General features: G+C 39.1%; 1 protein-coding gene across 4 annotated transcripts in view; it reads right to left on the bottom strand.

Moving 5' to 3' along the window:
• The window catches only part of THADA (THADA armadillo repeat containing), a 150,116-nt gene that overhangs the window by 17,319 nt on the left and 117,148 nt on the right, over nt 1–15,649 (bottom strand). For all 4 annotated transcript variants that reach the window (XM_079333023.1, XM_079333024.1, XM_079333025.1 and 1 more), the window contains exons 34-36: nt 14,822–14,894; nt 12,866–13,010; nt 9,775–9,906 (exon numbers count right to left, since the gene is read on the bottom strand). In XM_079333023.1, the coding sequence (XP_079189149.1) occupies nt 9,775–9,906; nt 12,866–13,010; nt 14,822–14,894 (350 nt within the window). The remainder of the gene's footprint in view (nt 1–9,774; nt 9,907–12,865; nt 13,011–14,821; nt 14,895–15,649) is intronic.

Raw genomic sequence — 15,649 nt, 5'->3', positions numbered from 1 at the left:
TAATAATAAAACATAATAATAAAAACAAAACATAATAATAAAAGACAAGCTACAACCCTGTAAGTGCAAGTTTCATTTCAGTATTTTTAGCTAATAAAATTGGAGTCAATTTATTCAAGCAAAACATTTGAACCTTGGTGTAACAAGAGCTGAATACAGTATCAAAATGCCATAGAGACTACAGGCCAGCCATTGCAAACTTCATGTATCACAGAACTACAATTACATCTCTAAATAAATCTGTTAAAATAATACTTCACTAGTCTAGATATGATTTAACAGCTTAACATTTTTCTTGATTATTAGCATACCCACAATTAGCAATGTAGAATGCCAGCTACAAAAAGCAAACAAGAAACCAAAACAGCCAACTCCCACAACTCTTCCTGGCCTAGCTGTAAAAACTAGCCAATGTAGGGTGAATAGTACAATTTCTTCTCCCCTGGCCTTCCCTGACAATCTGTCATGCTCTTGTGGAGCTGGGTACATTTACTCCAAAGCACTGAGTCTTCTGCACTTCCAGCTTGTTTAGAGAAAGCACAAAATAGCTCTATTCAGAAGAATATGATCAGTCCTTCTGTTTTTGTTTCCTTCTGCAGAGGTTGATTTCACACAGTTTACTGGCCTAGTTTGCAAAATTACTTTTTCAATGAAGATAATTAAGACTGCTGCTTACTTCTTCTATAATTAATCAGGGGTAAAAAGCAAAGCAATTTAAAAAAAAATGAAAATACCATAGACCTCTCTTAGAAAAAAAGGGAAATGCTTTCAAAGCAGAAGATGGTAGTTGACTATGCTATTTTGCTTATATCAAAAGGGCACACACTTGCTAAGCTAGCAGGAACAATACATATACTTTTATCAGAAAAGCTGGCTTCATAAGCTTAGGAAGTTTAAAAAGAACGGCAGGAGCATGTGTATTCACTTTGGCTTCAAGTCAATGCTTCTTCATTACTATTTTACTCACACACAAAGACTCCTAAGTTTAGGAGGTAAGCTGTGGGTAACAAACAGCTTTACTCTATACTGGCATCAGAAAGGGAGGAAAAAAAAGGCAGTCAGCAAATTCAGTGATGGGTCCCTGAGCAGAAAAGTAATCACCAAAGAATTTTCTGAACAAAAATATTTAAACCTTTTTTTCAGCCCACTCTTCCTCTGTATCTAAGGAACATAGTTAACCATTATTCAAGAGTCACCATTAAACAAGGAAACAATCTTACTACAAATGGACTTCTAAGACCTAATTGCTTTCCAATCAGACCTTCCAAAAGTTTTCATAACAACAGGAGATATTTTAAGGATTCAAAAGTAGAATGTCACACAACTAGAAATACTATACTACATAGAAATAATATTACAAAGATACAAAACATACGTATTAGCATAAAATATGCTGTAACCAGGCTACAGATCCAATCTGCTCCTGAAACAGCCCTGAATTTATTCTAGCACAAAGACCAGATGAATGCGTTTACACTCCTAGACCTCAATTCTTTCATCCTTGCAACTGACCTGTAATTGTTACCTTCTCAGAATTACTACAGAAGATGCAAAAAAAACCCGAAATTACAGCTTCTAGCCACAGTAAGTATTTCATAATCTCTACCACGTGTCATTTTGCTCTTTGGAAGAAACTTTTTAAATGTGAGGTCACCATAGTCATCAGGTAGTCACCAAATAGCAGGGGTATTTGACACTTATTTCATCTGCCAAGATTTAAATGGTCACCGTTACATATTTGTCTCTCCACATAAATCCTTCTCCATGCAGGTGCATGAGAAGTATTGACCATTAAAAGCTTGGAAAGCATAAAATGATGCAGCCAGAGCCAGCATCCCTTAAGCAGAAGGGAGAGCAACACTGAACATGTTAAGGAGATTTTTTTTTTGGTCTGAACCCTGTCTACTTATGATCTTACAGTTACAGACAGCTTAGGGGTGTCTATCAGTGATGTTCCCTTCCATGATTTACACTACTCTTCAGTAACATGTGGTGCACTTCACCCTGCAGTGTTCTGCCTCCTTTGCCAGGGCCCACGTCAGAGCATTCCCAGAATACACACACAGCTGTGTGACCTTCCCCCTGTCCTCAACAGGCCTTATCTAATGGAGCTGAAGAGATGTCATCACTTTACAGTGTCTCAATACAAAGTCCTACGCCGTGCTTGCATAGGACACTGCAAACTGCTGCCACTGCTTTACACCTCTCCAATGAGGCCTCAAGACATGCTGCTTGTAACAGGGTTATCACACAGATTCCATACAGAGTCTTTTGAAAAGAAACTTAAAATTGTAGAAAATCATTCTGCAACAGGAGCAGCTCTGCTTTGCTGCGATTTTTTTCTGCTTTTGACTGCATTGCATCTTTCTCATATTCTCTTCTGCCTGGATGAGCCTCGTCTATGTCTATTCTGCTTTCTACTGCTTAGAGGCCATTTGGATAAATGCCTCCCATTTAAACCCAAACATTCAGCTCAAAAGGCTCCTCTTTCATAGCAGGCTTAGAAATTCTGTTTAGTGAGCTGCACATCTAGTTACCAGAAAGCAGTTTTTAAGAATACACACAAAGCGGAAGAAATCCTTGAGCTGATTCCAGAAAAAAATTTCACTAACCTTCTTTCCAATTGTCCCCAGTACAGGGAACATAAACATATTTTGGCTAATATGATTAGCAGTTTTCCATTAGTAACCCAGACAACACTGTGAGAAGTTCTGGATTGTGCCCAAGCACCCGTGGCAAATCACAAGATCTGTCTGGGAAATTTTTCTGACCAATAGATTCCAAAATTATAAGCAATTCTCAAGGCAGCCTGAAAATCATGGAAGGCAGTAAGTGCATTTTAATTGGTCTTTCTAAACCACTGTTTTTACCTACCCATGGCATTAACAAGGCCATGAAATTCACCCATTTGAGGGAAGCTGTTAACTTTCCACACCATAGCAGCTGTATCACAGCAAGTCACGTGTCTAGAATGAAAGTGTTCAGCCTTCTGTATGCAGCTGTAGCCACCCACCCACACCAGCAACCACTGAAAGAGCTCCAGGCAGCAGTGTCAGCAAGCTCTTGCTACAGCCAGGTTCTGACTTTTTGTAACCCCTCCATCAAACCTCTAAACAGAGGAAAATCAAATGTCAGAATAGAGAAGAAAATGCACTTAAATCAAGCAAAGGAAATCTTATCACCTATGATCTTGCCAGTTAATGCATCCTTAAACCAGTTTGCATGCATACAATTCCCTAGTTTATGTTTGGGCAATTACCACTTATTCCTCAAAGCCAGGCAGCTGCCAGAACTGGTTTTAAGAGCCACAACTAAAGGAGCTGTCTGGGGCCTCAGAGGCCCATTAGCCTAACCTGAACATCAGGGCAAGGCACCTAGTGCATGAGAGAAGTAGAACCCTACACACTTTGTAATCTTTGTCCAGGATCAGAGTAACCTGAAATTTGTTTTATTCACCACAGTCCTCCCACTTGCCTCACTGGAAGGCTACTCCAGCAAGGAAGTAGAGCAAAAGGTGGTTAATCTATCCCCTAGTTTGGCAAGAGGATGAACACATCAATCAGATGAAAAGGAGAGTTCTGAACAGTCTGCTGGCATCTCTTCTTTATATTTCGTTGAGAGAGACACAGCAACTTAAAACATGACCATTGCACACAGCAGTGGGGCACAGGTTCTAACTCCCAGTTATTTTCCCATCTCCAATCCCACAGCACAGACTTAGCACTTGGCAAGTAAAGAGGTCTAGGGAGAGGGGTTCACTTGACATGCTCATGAACTAAAGCTTTAAGAAATCTATTTAATGCATTTACCCAATGATAAACTGAGGAAGAAAAGCTCCTTTTGTTCTGGATAAAGTTGGCACTTACTTTAATGAAGAGTCTGAAAACAGTTTCAAATGCCAACAAGCAAATGAGGCAATGAATAAAATAAAGTATCTTTCTTTACTATTTCCCATGTAATAGGTGGGATGCTTTTATCGTGCAGCTGAACACCACCAATGCCAATGGCATTTTTAGCATTTAAATACTACAAAGGTCCATTTAGCATTTTACTAGCAACTGGAGTAGATGAAATCTGAGCCACTTGTCCTGAAATGCTTCATGGACTAGTTGTAAAGGACATTTGGGGTACAAGTTTTGGGATCCTGCCAGTCACCCATGATTTGCTGATATCACCTATGGTGTTGATGATGACTGCCAGACCATTGTGCTGTATTAACATCACACAGACTGTGCTATCTCTTATCTCTTACCCAAGTGATTTACTAGATCTTCTTAGGGCACATATGTATGAAACCTTTTGCACAGCTTTAGTTTCACCAAGGAAGATTCTTACAGGACAGGAAAAAGAAACAAATCTGAGCAGGAATTTTTCTCCACTTGTTTCTTTCAAATGTTAACATAATAAGTGTGATTGTCCCCTAACTTCTACCTCTGCTAAGGCTTCTGTCACTGTGCCAGAAAAAACCCCACACATAAACCTTCTTCCATGCACAATCATGACAGCCACACCTACTCTAGGTTCATGAAGAAGTTTGGTTTGAATTTGCCTTGACTTTTACACTAATGATGTGTGAAAAAGTAAACTGAGATGCAAGCAACAAGCATCTTTGCTCTTCTCCATGCCAAGATGACAGCATGGTTCAACAAGAAAGGTTCTACCCAGTCAGATGGTTAGGTCTCAAGTCTTTTTAAGTCTAGAAGAGAATTCAGAAACACTGAAAATGCTTTAGTGCTTCAAACTAATTAAATGGTATTTTCCCTTCCTCCACCACCACCCCAAGCAGCACATTTTAACTTCTCCCTTTACACACATTTATACTCGCTGGCCAATAAACAAGATAAAAGTTGCTGAAATGCTCCTACATGCCTGAGACAGCAAGATAAACTTGAAATAGTGTGGGCCACTAAAACAGTCAACACTCAGCAGTGAAGACTTCCACAAGATTCTTAACTCAATCTGCTCTGTAGTGCCATCCCTTTCCTAATAGGATGGTGGAAAGTCAGTTCAGAAGGTGAAGTCAGCTGCTTTAAACCAGCCAGCTCATAAATTCTTTTTTTCCTTGCTGGTGAATAAAAAAACCCAAAAAACAGGGCACTTGTCATTTTCACTGATTATTTTCCCCGAAGACAAAAAGTATAATCTATCAAGAAGGGAGCAACCATCAAGAGAAGAAAACTTTGCATTGCCTTTTGCTCAGAAACTCCTGGCACAGGAGCATCAGCTATTGCTTATTTCTTAAGCATGTGAAATGGAACGAAAGGAACAGAGTTGATATATCTGAAATTTTAGTCAGTGGATTAAAACTGACTACATCATACTCAGAACTACTTAAAAACATAGGGATGTAACAACAACAACATGAGACTGATTTTCAAAGATGCTCCCACTGCAGCCAGTGATGGTGGGCCATTCACCTGCCCTGGGCTGCACAAGCTCTGCTGCAGCCACACAGCTGAGCCCAGGAGCTAACTTGTACAAAACTGCTATTTCACAACAAAAGTAGCAGAAAGATCCTGAAGTCCTCAATTATATTCCAGAAGAGTGTTTAGGCTTCTAAATCATTCAGGCACTTTCAAAAGATTTCCTCAAGTTTGCAAATCTAATTGCTCATCTAAGCTTAATTCAGCTCAATTTTAAAAATCAGCTAAATTGGTCCTAATGCTGATGACACTAAAAAATGCTCTTAAGCTCATTTAAGGTTAATTTGGTAATTTACCAATGTAAAGGTTAAGCTGACTAAAGGTGTTTTTTTCATATAGAATTTTACAGAATTTTATTGCCTTGGCTATAATGGTAGAAAAATAGTTTACTCAAACTTCTCTAATACTGACAAGCTCATAACCTTACTTCATGTAATTATTCTCTAGATTAAAAAAAAGACATAGAGGAAAATGACACAAAAAAATACAGTTTTTGTTCCAGCACAGTCACTTGAATTTTTCAGGATATTTAGCAAAGCGATCACCAGCAGGGAAAAAGCACTCTTGATTCCCCAACTTAAATCATCCTTCTTGTAAGGAGTAGCCCTCTTGTATAAAAAATGCTGCTGTGAATAGGTCTAGACTTTACACAGCCATGGGTCACTAATTTAATTAGATTTCAAAGCAACTATTCTACCTTTACACTGAATGCAATACTTCCTGTACCCTCCCTCATACTAAAAGGAATAAAACAATCTCCCAGAGGTTTACACCTCAATGCATGAGGAAACAACAACAAAGTGCACACACAATACCTTGAGTTACAGATGGGGGTTTATATTGTTCCAATTATTAGGAAAACCCTAACTACCTGCTAAGTTGGTATTTTTAGCAAGGAAACAGAAGTTTTTCTCCCTTCTGTTGAGACAGGATTCTGTTGGACCTTCTCTGCTCAGAAAATGACTGCCACCATCCCAACCTCAGTAACTTCCCCTACTAAATATGAGCGTTTGCACACACTAAAAACATAAAACAAGCTTCTCTGTATGAATAAAATAAATTTTAAAAGTGAACTTTACTGGTAACAGTAGAAGTCTTTGCCTTCTATAAGAAAACAGTAGGGCTTGTAGGGTTTTGTCTGGGGGTAAATAGTAGGGTAGAGTGAGGATAGGAGCCCTGCAGTGTATCAGCGTTTGGTCTTTCGAGTTTTTCTCCCTCCAAACGAAAATGTGGGCTGCAATTTCCACAGGGTTTTGTATCACATGTGTTACCACACATTTCTGACTCCACAAGCTTACTGCTTTTGTAATTTGAGTGATTAGCATGGATTAGTTACCTGAGGAGACTGGGGGTTTTGCCCTCACCAAAAGCCACGAGGGAACAATAAGAAACCAAGTTCATATTCTCCTCTAGGAACTCATGTAGTATTTCAAAGAATTATACAAGATAGGAGCTGTTACTGGAAGTGAAAGCACACTATAATAGACAGGATCATTTGCCTCCAGTTTCACCACCTATAAATGACATGAAAATACCTATTATTTGACACTATGATACTGCTACTCATTTGTGCTGTTTTCAGCAACATGTATGTAAAGGAAAACCAGCTACAACAACTCTATGAACAGTCTGTGCAAATAACTTTGTTACTGTTAACAGTCCAACTTCACCTTACTCTGCTGAACAGGATGCTAATTCAGCCTTGGCTTAACTGTAACACACAAGTACATAACTTTTCCTCCTCTACTCTTCCACATGAAAACAAGATGCCAGCTTGTATCACACAGGAAGGGCAGGGCAGTTGCCAGGCTATAATCACAGATTCTTCTGGATCTCAATAAAAATGAAGCACTTATGGCATTGATTCCCACAGCTGACAATAAACGCAATTATTCTGCAGGCAGCTATAGGCTACTCCTCCCTTACATGCTGTGTACACAGTGAGAAAAGAGGACTTTGTGAGGAGTGGATATGAAGATGGTAGCACCAAAATTTCTGGCAAGTCCAGTGCTTGTATTTTGTGAACAGCATTCTTGCTCTCTGTATGACAAATGAACAGCAGTAAAAGGTGAAACACACCATAACCTATTCCTACAGTGCAGTATTTCTGCAAATATAATGGTTACTAGGACACAGCACTTTTGATGCACAAATGAAGCTGTAATTATAATTGTGTCATTGCTCTCTTGTGTTAGCTAGAGGTAATGGTAATGATATGAAAGTGAAACAATTACAGATTGTATGGAAACAGGTTTCTAAACATCCATTCCTCTTTCTGAAGTCATCTTTCTGATCTCATGACTCAATTACTGGGCCACAATACTAATTTATCATCATATAATGGAAATGAAAAGTCAGTTAATTTACAATATCCAGTAATTTGTTATAAAGTAAAAATTCTAAAGAGAGCTGTTTCACAGCTTCTGTGAATTTCAGTCTATGGGTTCAGTTATTTTAAAGTCAGTGCTGTGATGAAAAATCAGACTTTCATAGTATGAAAACTTGGAAAAAAAGAAAAAGCAGATATTTGAATGCAATTTAAAAATTCCCACGACAGAGACGTCTGGTGATCCATGAAATGTCTAAACCACAGACCCAAACATATTGCATACTCTCACATGCACATGAAAAGAAAGGAGGAAAATGAAAGTAAACAAACAATGTACAAAGGTAAGCTTATTTTAATCTGGTCATAAATAAAAACCACAAGGGCAAAATTGCTCCCCCAAAAGCTAGAAAGCAAATCACAAAAAGTGAAAAGAGTTTAGTGGGAAAAAAAGATCACAGGAAGGAACAACAATGATAAAAATGGACATGAAAGGAAATTGACTTATCTCTTTTCAAATGCAGCACTCTTTTCTAGTCACAGAAGACAGACACTCATTTCATTGCAAGAAGTTTAAATGAAAAAACAGGAAAGCACAGCTAAGTGTAACTAAGGGGTTAACAGAAGTTTGGGGAGTGAGGTCCCTATTCTAATTAGGAACATAGCAAATAAAAACCAATTATTATGTTATCTTCTCAATATGGTCACTTCAGCTTTACAAAGTGGTAAACTCTAAGAGCAGGCGCCGAGGTGACCTTATTATTAATTAGGAGACAGAGGACAGAGCTCTCATCCAGTTACAGGAAAATATCCCTTGGCACCAGGACACAACAGGGAAGAAGGGAGAAGATACAATGAGTCAGAAACACAATCCAGCACTGTCCAAAGACATTATTCCCAAAGACAGTGCCATCTTGAGACACTTGAGGATGCCCCCAAAGGCCAGCACGGGGGACCTCAGGCACACACATGCAGAGCCCCTTGATACTCAAGAGAGCTGTAGCTGGGATTAGAGAAACTGTTAGAGCTGTGATGCCAGTGCTGGAATCAGAGCTGTGGGATTTCACAGGAAGATGAAAGCTGTCCACGCCATATCCCTCCTTTTACCTTCTTCTACCCCATAGCTCTGTGCTTGAACAGCACCAGCTCAAAACCACACTTGCCACATGAGCAGATTCCTGGCTACTTCTATCTACAATAGTGGCAAACATAATTTTACTGCCTTTTCTGATTTCTTTTTTTTAAACCAAAGAGCTGCTTTATCTCCAGCCTAGCAGAAGTTCACATGGAGAGGACTGACTAATTTGAACTGACTGCAGACAAGCTGGTATGGGCATTACTGAGCAGCATAGACCAGGGACCACCAGAGAGAGATGAGCTTGGTAGTAAATTCTAATTTATTCACAACACATAGAAGAATGTGTCAGCAAAGACTCTCAAAGTGAAGCACATTAATTAGTTAAGCCTACTCAAGTTTTGTGGCTATTTTAAAATTAACAGGGTTGAGTAAACTAGGGCAAGCAGACAAAAAGGCCCACATCCTCAAAAGCACATTGTGGGTATGCTGTATATTGTCTTTGTTGATCTGGATCTAAATGGATTTCAAGGTTAATAATGAATCAATGAGTTGAATACTGTTTCCTAGATTCCTATCTCTCTGTGATTAGGCTCTTATAACAACGTGGGATTCAAGGAGTGTCTTGCACTGCATTATATTAGAGCTGGTAATAAAAAACTTTCAAACTGAAATTATGTGAGTGTTGACTCATCACAGCATGAACCATAAAGCTGAGTCCTGCTGTTGGTTTTTTTTACATCTTCATGTAGCCATATGCAAATTAAACCACGAACAGTAAAAGCAAAATAATAAAGCATGGTGGGCGTCAAATTTGCTGTTATCTTTTATGGTATATATTTATAGGAGATGGATGAAGCACTTTACAGTTAGCAACAAATCTGTGATGAGAAGAGAAATACTTTTGCCTCCCAAACATTCAACAACATTTAAAACTAATGTTAACATACCTGTTCTTTCACTGCCCTTTTTTTCCGACTGTGCCACTTGTATCACTTCAGCAGCAGCATTCCTTACTACCAAGTCTTCATTCTGCAGCAGTAGAATCACACACTTCCATAGACCAAGGGTATCAGACAATCCTATATTTATTTGTGAAGAAAAATTAGAGTTCTATTTCTTATATGCATTCAAAGAAGTTAGAGAGCTCTGTTTCCAACACATGAAAAGCACTGGCAAATCACTGGGAAAAAGACTGGCAATACAAACAGAGCATTTTCAGCATGTGTGAACCTTATCTAGGTGGCAGACTCAGCTTGGTTTAAACAGTGGGCAACAGATAAGAGAATGGGCCTCTCTATCTGGGTTCAGCTTTAGTCATGAGTGCTCCCAATTTTCTAAAATTTCTAGGAGTGTAGAATTCCTGTTTGGCAACTTCAAAAATTCTGCAGCTGGAGATCGATCACTGACCAACACACTGATCATGGATTTGCTGTTGCAATCATCTGGAGCAGAGGCTGCCAAACCAAGCTTTCTTCAGCTACTGCTGGACACAATTCCCTATTCCTGGTGGAAATTCCTGCTATTCCCTGCTGGAAACAGCAACTGACCCCAGCTTTCACCTCCTTCTCCCACATCCACCTGTCCCCACCACTCACCAGCAGGCCCTGCCAGCCTTACACCCACTCTCAGCTGGAAACAAGTTTAATCCATGAGGTGATTACATTACACAGCTAAGACTAACACCAGAGAGAAGTGCCCAGATAGAGGTGCTCATCTGGTAATGCCCAAGGGAGGCAGACAGCACCACCCCAGTGGAAATCCACACCTCCCAAGCCATACTTCCCTTCCAAACCCTCGTGCCATTTTCTGCTGCCACACCATGCATGACTAACTCAAGTCACTCATCTGTATTCCTAAGTTTGCTGGGGTATTTTTCAGCTGACTTTTCAGGCATTGTTGAACATCCTGATTAAAGGAATCCAGTGGAAGGTCACTATTAGGTGCAACCAGCTGTTAGATTATTACTTTCTAGTAACCACAGACAACAGTAGTTGCATTTAATTTTCTTCTACCACGTTTTTAGCAGGTTTATCAGAGATTTATATCACAAGGCTAGCCAGGCAACTGTATTCACTGCTTGGCCAAAGTAAATTGTTCTAGGCTTTACTACACAGGCAGAAGAAGCATTCCTGTATTACCTGTAACTTCCCTATGTGGCAATGGCAGGAGGTATAATTATTTCAGAAAGAAGTTGCTTTGTTTCCTAGCATGACACACTCAATATATATCAGTACAGCTAGGACAAAATAATTATTCCCTTATAGATTCAATTGCCAGATTTCCCACCTAAACATGTTTCTACTGTATCTCCAGAAGCAGTAGAACTCTACAAAGGGAACTTGCATAAAGACTTTTTTTGAACCCTCAAGCAGCTTGATGTAGAAATGATGGGGTCACCCAGAACAAACAGACATTCACCTTCTTTCTCTCAGGAACAGTAATGGAAGCTCTTGGAAATGACTACAGCTTCATTTCATACAACCACAGTTTCCTTTAACTTCTACTTTTTACTACATGTGGTCAACCAAGCTGATGCAGAAGGCAGCATAGAAGTCAAGTTTACATGCACACAACTCTTTTAAGGGAATTATTCTGGGTTTATATCACTACAGCTAATCACCAGCCCATGCCCTTGATTTTCCAAACTCCTCACTGCAGTACTGACAGTTTCACAGTTGTGAAGATGCCTGGATTGACAATTCTAGGTACTATGAAGGGTCAGCTCTGCATCATTCTTCCCCTGGATCAATTTGCAGAGCAAAGAGCTAATTCAGATGGTTTGCTCACCAAGGCCTTGGGGCTCTATTCTCTGGGCTATTTGGAGAGCACTTATTTTTGTTTACTTGTCTATTTTCATTTGTTTTGTTAGGATTTTACACAGGATATAAACTGCTGCTATTTTTTATTTCAGACCTTCACATCTGCTTGACTGGAAAGCATGGAAATCAGCAGCTGTTTCGACAAGAGGAAACTGCTGTCCATCATTTATGGACCACATCCATAAATAACAACAGATGAGAAGCACAGGATTTGGGAGGTTTTCACTCCAATACTTCCACTGTCTTCATTTCACATAAAATGGTAATAATGTCTGTCCTATGAAGAGTTTTATCTAGATGATGAAGGTCAAGATTTTCAGAGCTGATACTATGAACAATGCAATGTCTACCTCATATAACAGATTTAGCTCTGGTATTTGTTACCAATTTCTCTTAAAAGGCACATCTCAAAATAATAGTTAATTTTTCACAAAATCACTATCTACAGATTAAGAAATATATTGTTCTTTTTGTATAAGAGATATATGTATCCAGTACACATGGATGGATTTAAGCTACTTAAACTAAAAACATATAACTGCACTGGAATGAAGTATCATGGAGTTAAAAATATCTAAAGCTGTCTGATCTGTTCAGGATGCAAGATAATTTCTTTATCATCTATTACCACCTATTCTTGAATATCTCCTGGCCCTTTAGTCACAAAATCCCCTATTCTCTATGCACAGAAGGCAGAGGTGGGGGGGGAAAAAAAGCTAAAAGAAAAACCCTTGTACTCTCCAGAACAAACCAGAGTTTCACTTAGCTTTGCCTCCCAGTCACTAATGTGCTGTTGAATAAGGCAGTGTAGGTTTTGTTTGCCCTCCTTCTTTCTTTGTTTTCTAAACAGTCTAATGTTAACTTAAGACAAAAATCCTTATACCTGGGAGATAATCCAATAATAGGGTCCAATCATTCTTTTAATAGAATATGTCTCTCATTTCTACACTGAAGCCCTTCATTTCAATATCCAGTCAGCACAGCTTTGTTATACTCCCAGTGTTAAACTAAACTATGTCCACCTCATCAAGAGAGTACTACAGAAAGATTAATGTCACAGACCAATTGCACAATTCTGTACAGCAGTGTAGAGTATAAAAATCTGTTTGATATAATTATGTTTTATGTATTATTGTGCATACACAAACAATACATTTAAAATCATGTATTAATGGATTTCATAAAAAAACATCCAGAAAATTACTTTCAAGCTACTTACCAAGAACGAGTTTCTCACTGATCAGAAGGAATGATGTTACACTTTTAAGAACTTCAGCAGCTGCTAACAGCATCTCTGTCTCTTGCTCATCTCCACAAAAATACACTATCAACTGAACCCATTTTTTCAAGACTTCTTCTGAAATCTGAAGGCACAGAACATGTGAGGAGTATACTGCACAAGCTGGTGTTACCTCTTACCACCACACTGAACTATGGCCTAAGGGATACTGCTCATTGGTAAATGCCTGCTTTTTCCTAAGTGGTGAATTCCACATGAACATGTAAAAGTCGGGAAATTTTATTTCAGTTAGAGCAGTATTCACAGGCAAGTGTCTCACTCTGTACCTTCACAGCAGACTCACCAATGACCATACAAGTCAAAGCATATTTTTGTGTCCTCAGTCCTTCAACACATGCAAGCCAAATATGCTGGTCCTTTGCTGAATTCCAGAGATCTCCTCGTGCCCATCTCTCCAGCCTGTCCTTCTGAAGGGCTGCACAGCCCTCTGGGGCATCATCCACCCCTCCCAGCTTTGTGTTGTCAGTGAACTTGCTGAGGAAGCACCTCCCCTTCATCCAAGTCATTGATGAAGAAGTTAAACAATACTGGGCCCAGCATTAACCCTTGGGGACACCACTAGGGACAGACCAACCAGACCCTGTGACACTGCTCATGACCCTCTGGAATGAGCCATTTAGCCAGTTCTCAACCACCTCATTAACTGAGGAATAAATGAAACCTCAGTTATACTCTGCCTCATTCTGTCTGCTACAGGGCCATGCACCTGCACTGCACTGCACAGAGGGACACTGCCAGAGCATGTCCTACACATTCTGTAACAGGTGAAAACAAAACATAAAAACCTCCCAAGATATTACAATGACTGAAATTTCAAGCAGACACATGGACGGACTATCTAGAAAGACAGAACTTAACTTTCATCTTATGGAAGAGAAAATCCCTTCCACAGATGTAAATGCTGAATGCAAGCCCAAAGAAAGAGTTCAGATTGAAAACTGATGTACCTGATATCTCCCAAAGCCAAAAGCTCTCTCTGTAGGTATATCTTAGATTTCCATGATTTATATGCTTAATAGAGAAAGCATTTCTAGTTAAGATTTTTACAGCATTTCTCATTAATTCCTCTTCGTTAACTTTAAGTACTCACACTATGTCTTTCCTTTAACAAAAAAGATTTAACATCATAATTCATGTTCCTCAATTCTTGCATGCAAATCTGATTTTATATTTTTTATAATGAGACATCTTTATTAGCATATAATACAAATCCATTCTGCTGCTCAAAAATAATAGCTTTGGAAGGAAAGCAATCTTCTTTTTAAACAGATCATGAGAGTTTTGTTTTAAAATATCCACTAAGTGGGTTTTGTGTCTTTGAAAGTATTTTTTAAAATGTCTAGCACTAAAGCTGCTTTTGCACTGATTTTCACATACATATGTGACATCACAGACTGACAATTTAAAATCAAAAGACATCTTAGCTGGCTGAGAACTTCACCCAACCAGTGCTTCAGCTTTGTGCCTTCCCACCTGATGTGCTCTCCTGTGGGCACTCCAAAAATCAAGAAACCACAACAAAGCTGCACTCCAGTAAATGGGCTGGACTCAGAATAAGCATTAAACACCACAGGCATTTCCCTTTCCACATTATAGTGACCATTTTGGATGAGCTCAGAAGCTGAAATTACTCCATCAGAAATATTTACATATGTATTTAACTTGAAATTACTTTGAGAGGGATGTACTGGGATGATATTCATGGCTCTGTCATTTCAGAACATGGCAGTGTATTAGGAGAGGAAGATATATTAAAAATTATGAATGAACACAAGAAAACATAAGCTTGGGGCTTGGATCTAAAAGAAGCCAAATTACTGCAATCACTGAAAACTCCAGGATTACAAAACTGTTAACCAGCTCCATTTCCCTTACCTGCTGATGGTTCTGCAAATGGTGGATAATCAATTTGGAGGCAAATTTGAGAGCTATGGTTTGACCTTCAGGGCTGAGAAAACAAGGCAAAGGACATATCAAAAAAACAGCTATTTCTGTCATCATTTCATCTCTAGAAGAAAACCAGACAGCTCTTAATTATTTCTAATTATCTCCAATGGGTATTTTTCAAGCTGAGCACTTGGAGCTTTTGCATTAGAGATCAGATGTTAGCTAAATTCTCAGCTGACATGCAAATGAAGCATGCCCTTACTTTCACTTCTCTCATGTTTGTTTTCTATTTACATACTTCTCATAGAAGTACACATTTGAAAATGGAATCTGAGTCAAATAAAGCAGACATTATTTTACATTGTGAACAAATGCATCTCTTGAATCTGGTGATTAGCTGCAGGAATATCTCTTCTATAGGTGCTAGAAATGCTCCTAGTGCAGAATATGCCAACTGCCAGCCTCCAAGGCTCCCTGCTGCCTAGCAGGATCTAAGGACATGGCTGTTGGCACCATGGCTTCTGAAGCCTATTCCCACCATGGGGAATGGCAACACCTGAGCAGCAAGGCCTGCTACTTCAGCCATTTCCCTCTAACAGCACCAGTCAGTGTTATTTTATCACCAGAATCTTACTTCTTCCCAGAAATTACCACTCCCCATCATCATCATTTGAACCTGAACAATTTAGTGCAAATCAGCAGCAAATATGCACAGCTCTAAAATGCTGTTCTAGACTCCATAGTCTCTATATTCAGTGTTTGTAACACTGGACTGCAATGCTTACTTGGCTTAAACAACTATCACAAACAGGATGC

Source organism: Erithacus rubecula (genome assembly GCF_903797595.1).
Source record: "Erithacus rubecula genome assembly, chromosome: 2".
Taxonomy (NCBI): Eukaryota; Metazoa; Chordata; class Aves; order Passeriformes; family Muscicapidae; genus Erithacus; species Erithacus rubecula.
This window is presented reverse-complemented; position numbering and strand designations above follow the sequence as displayed.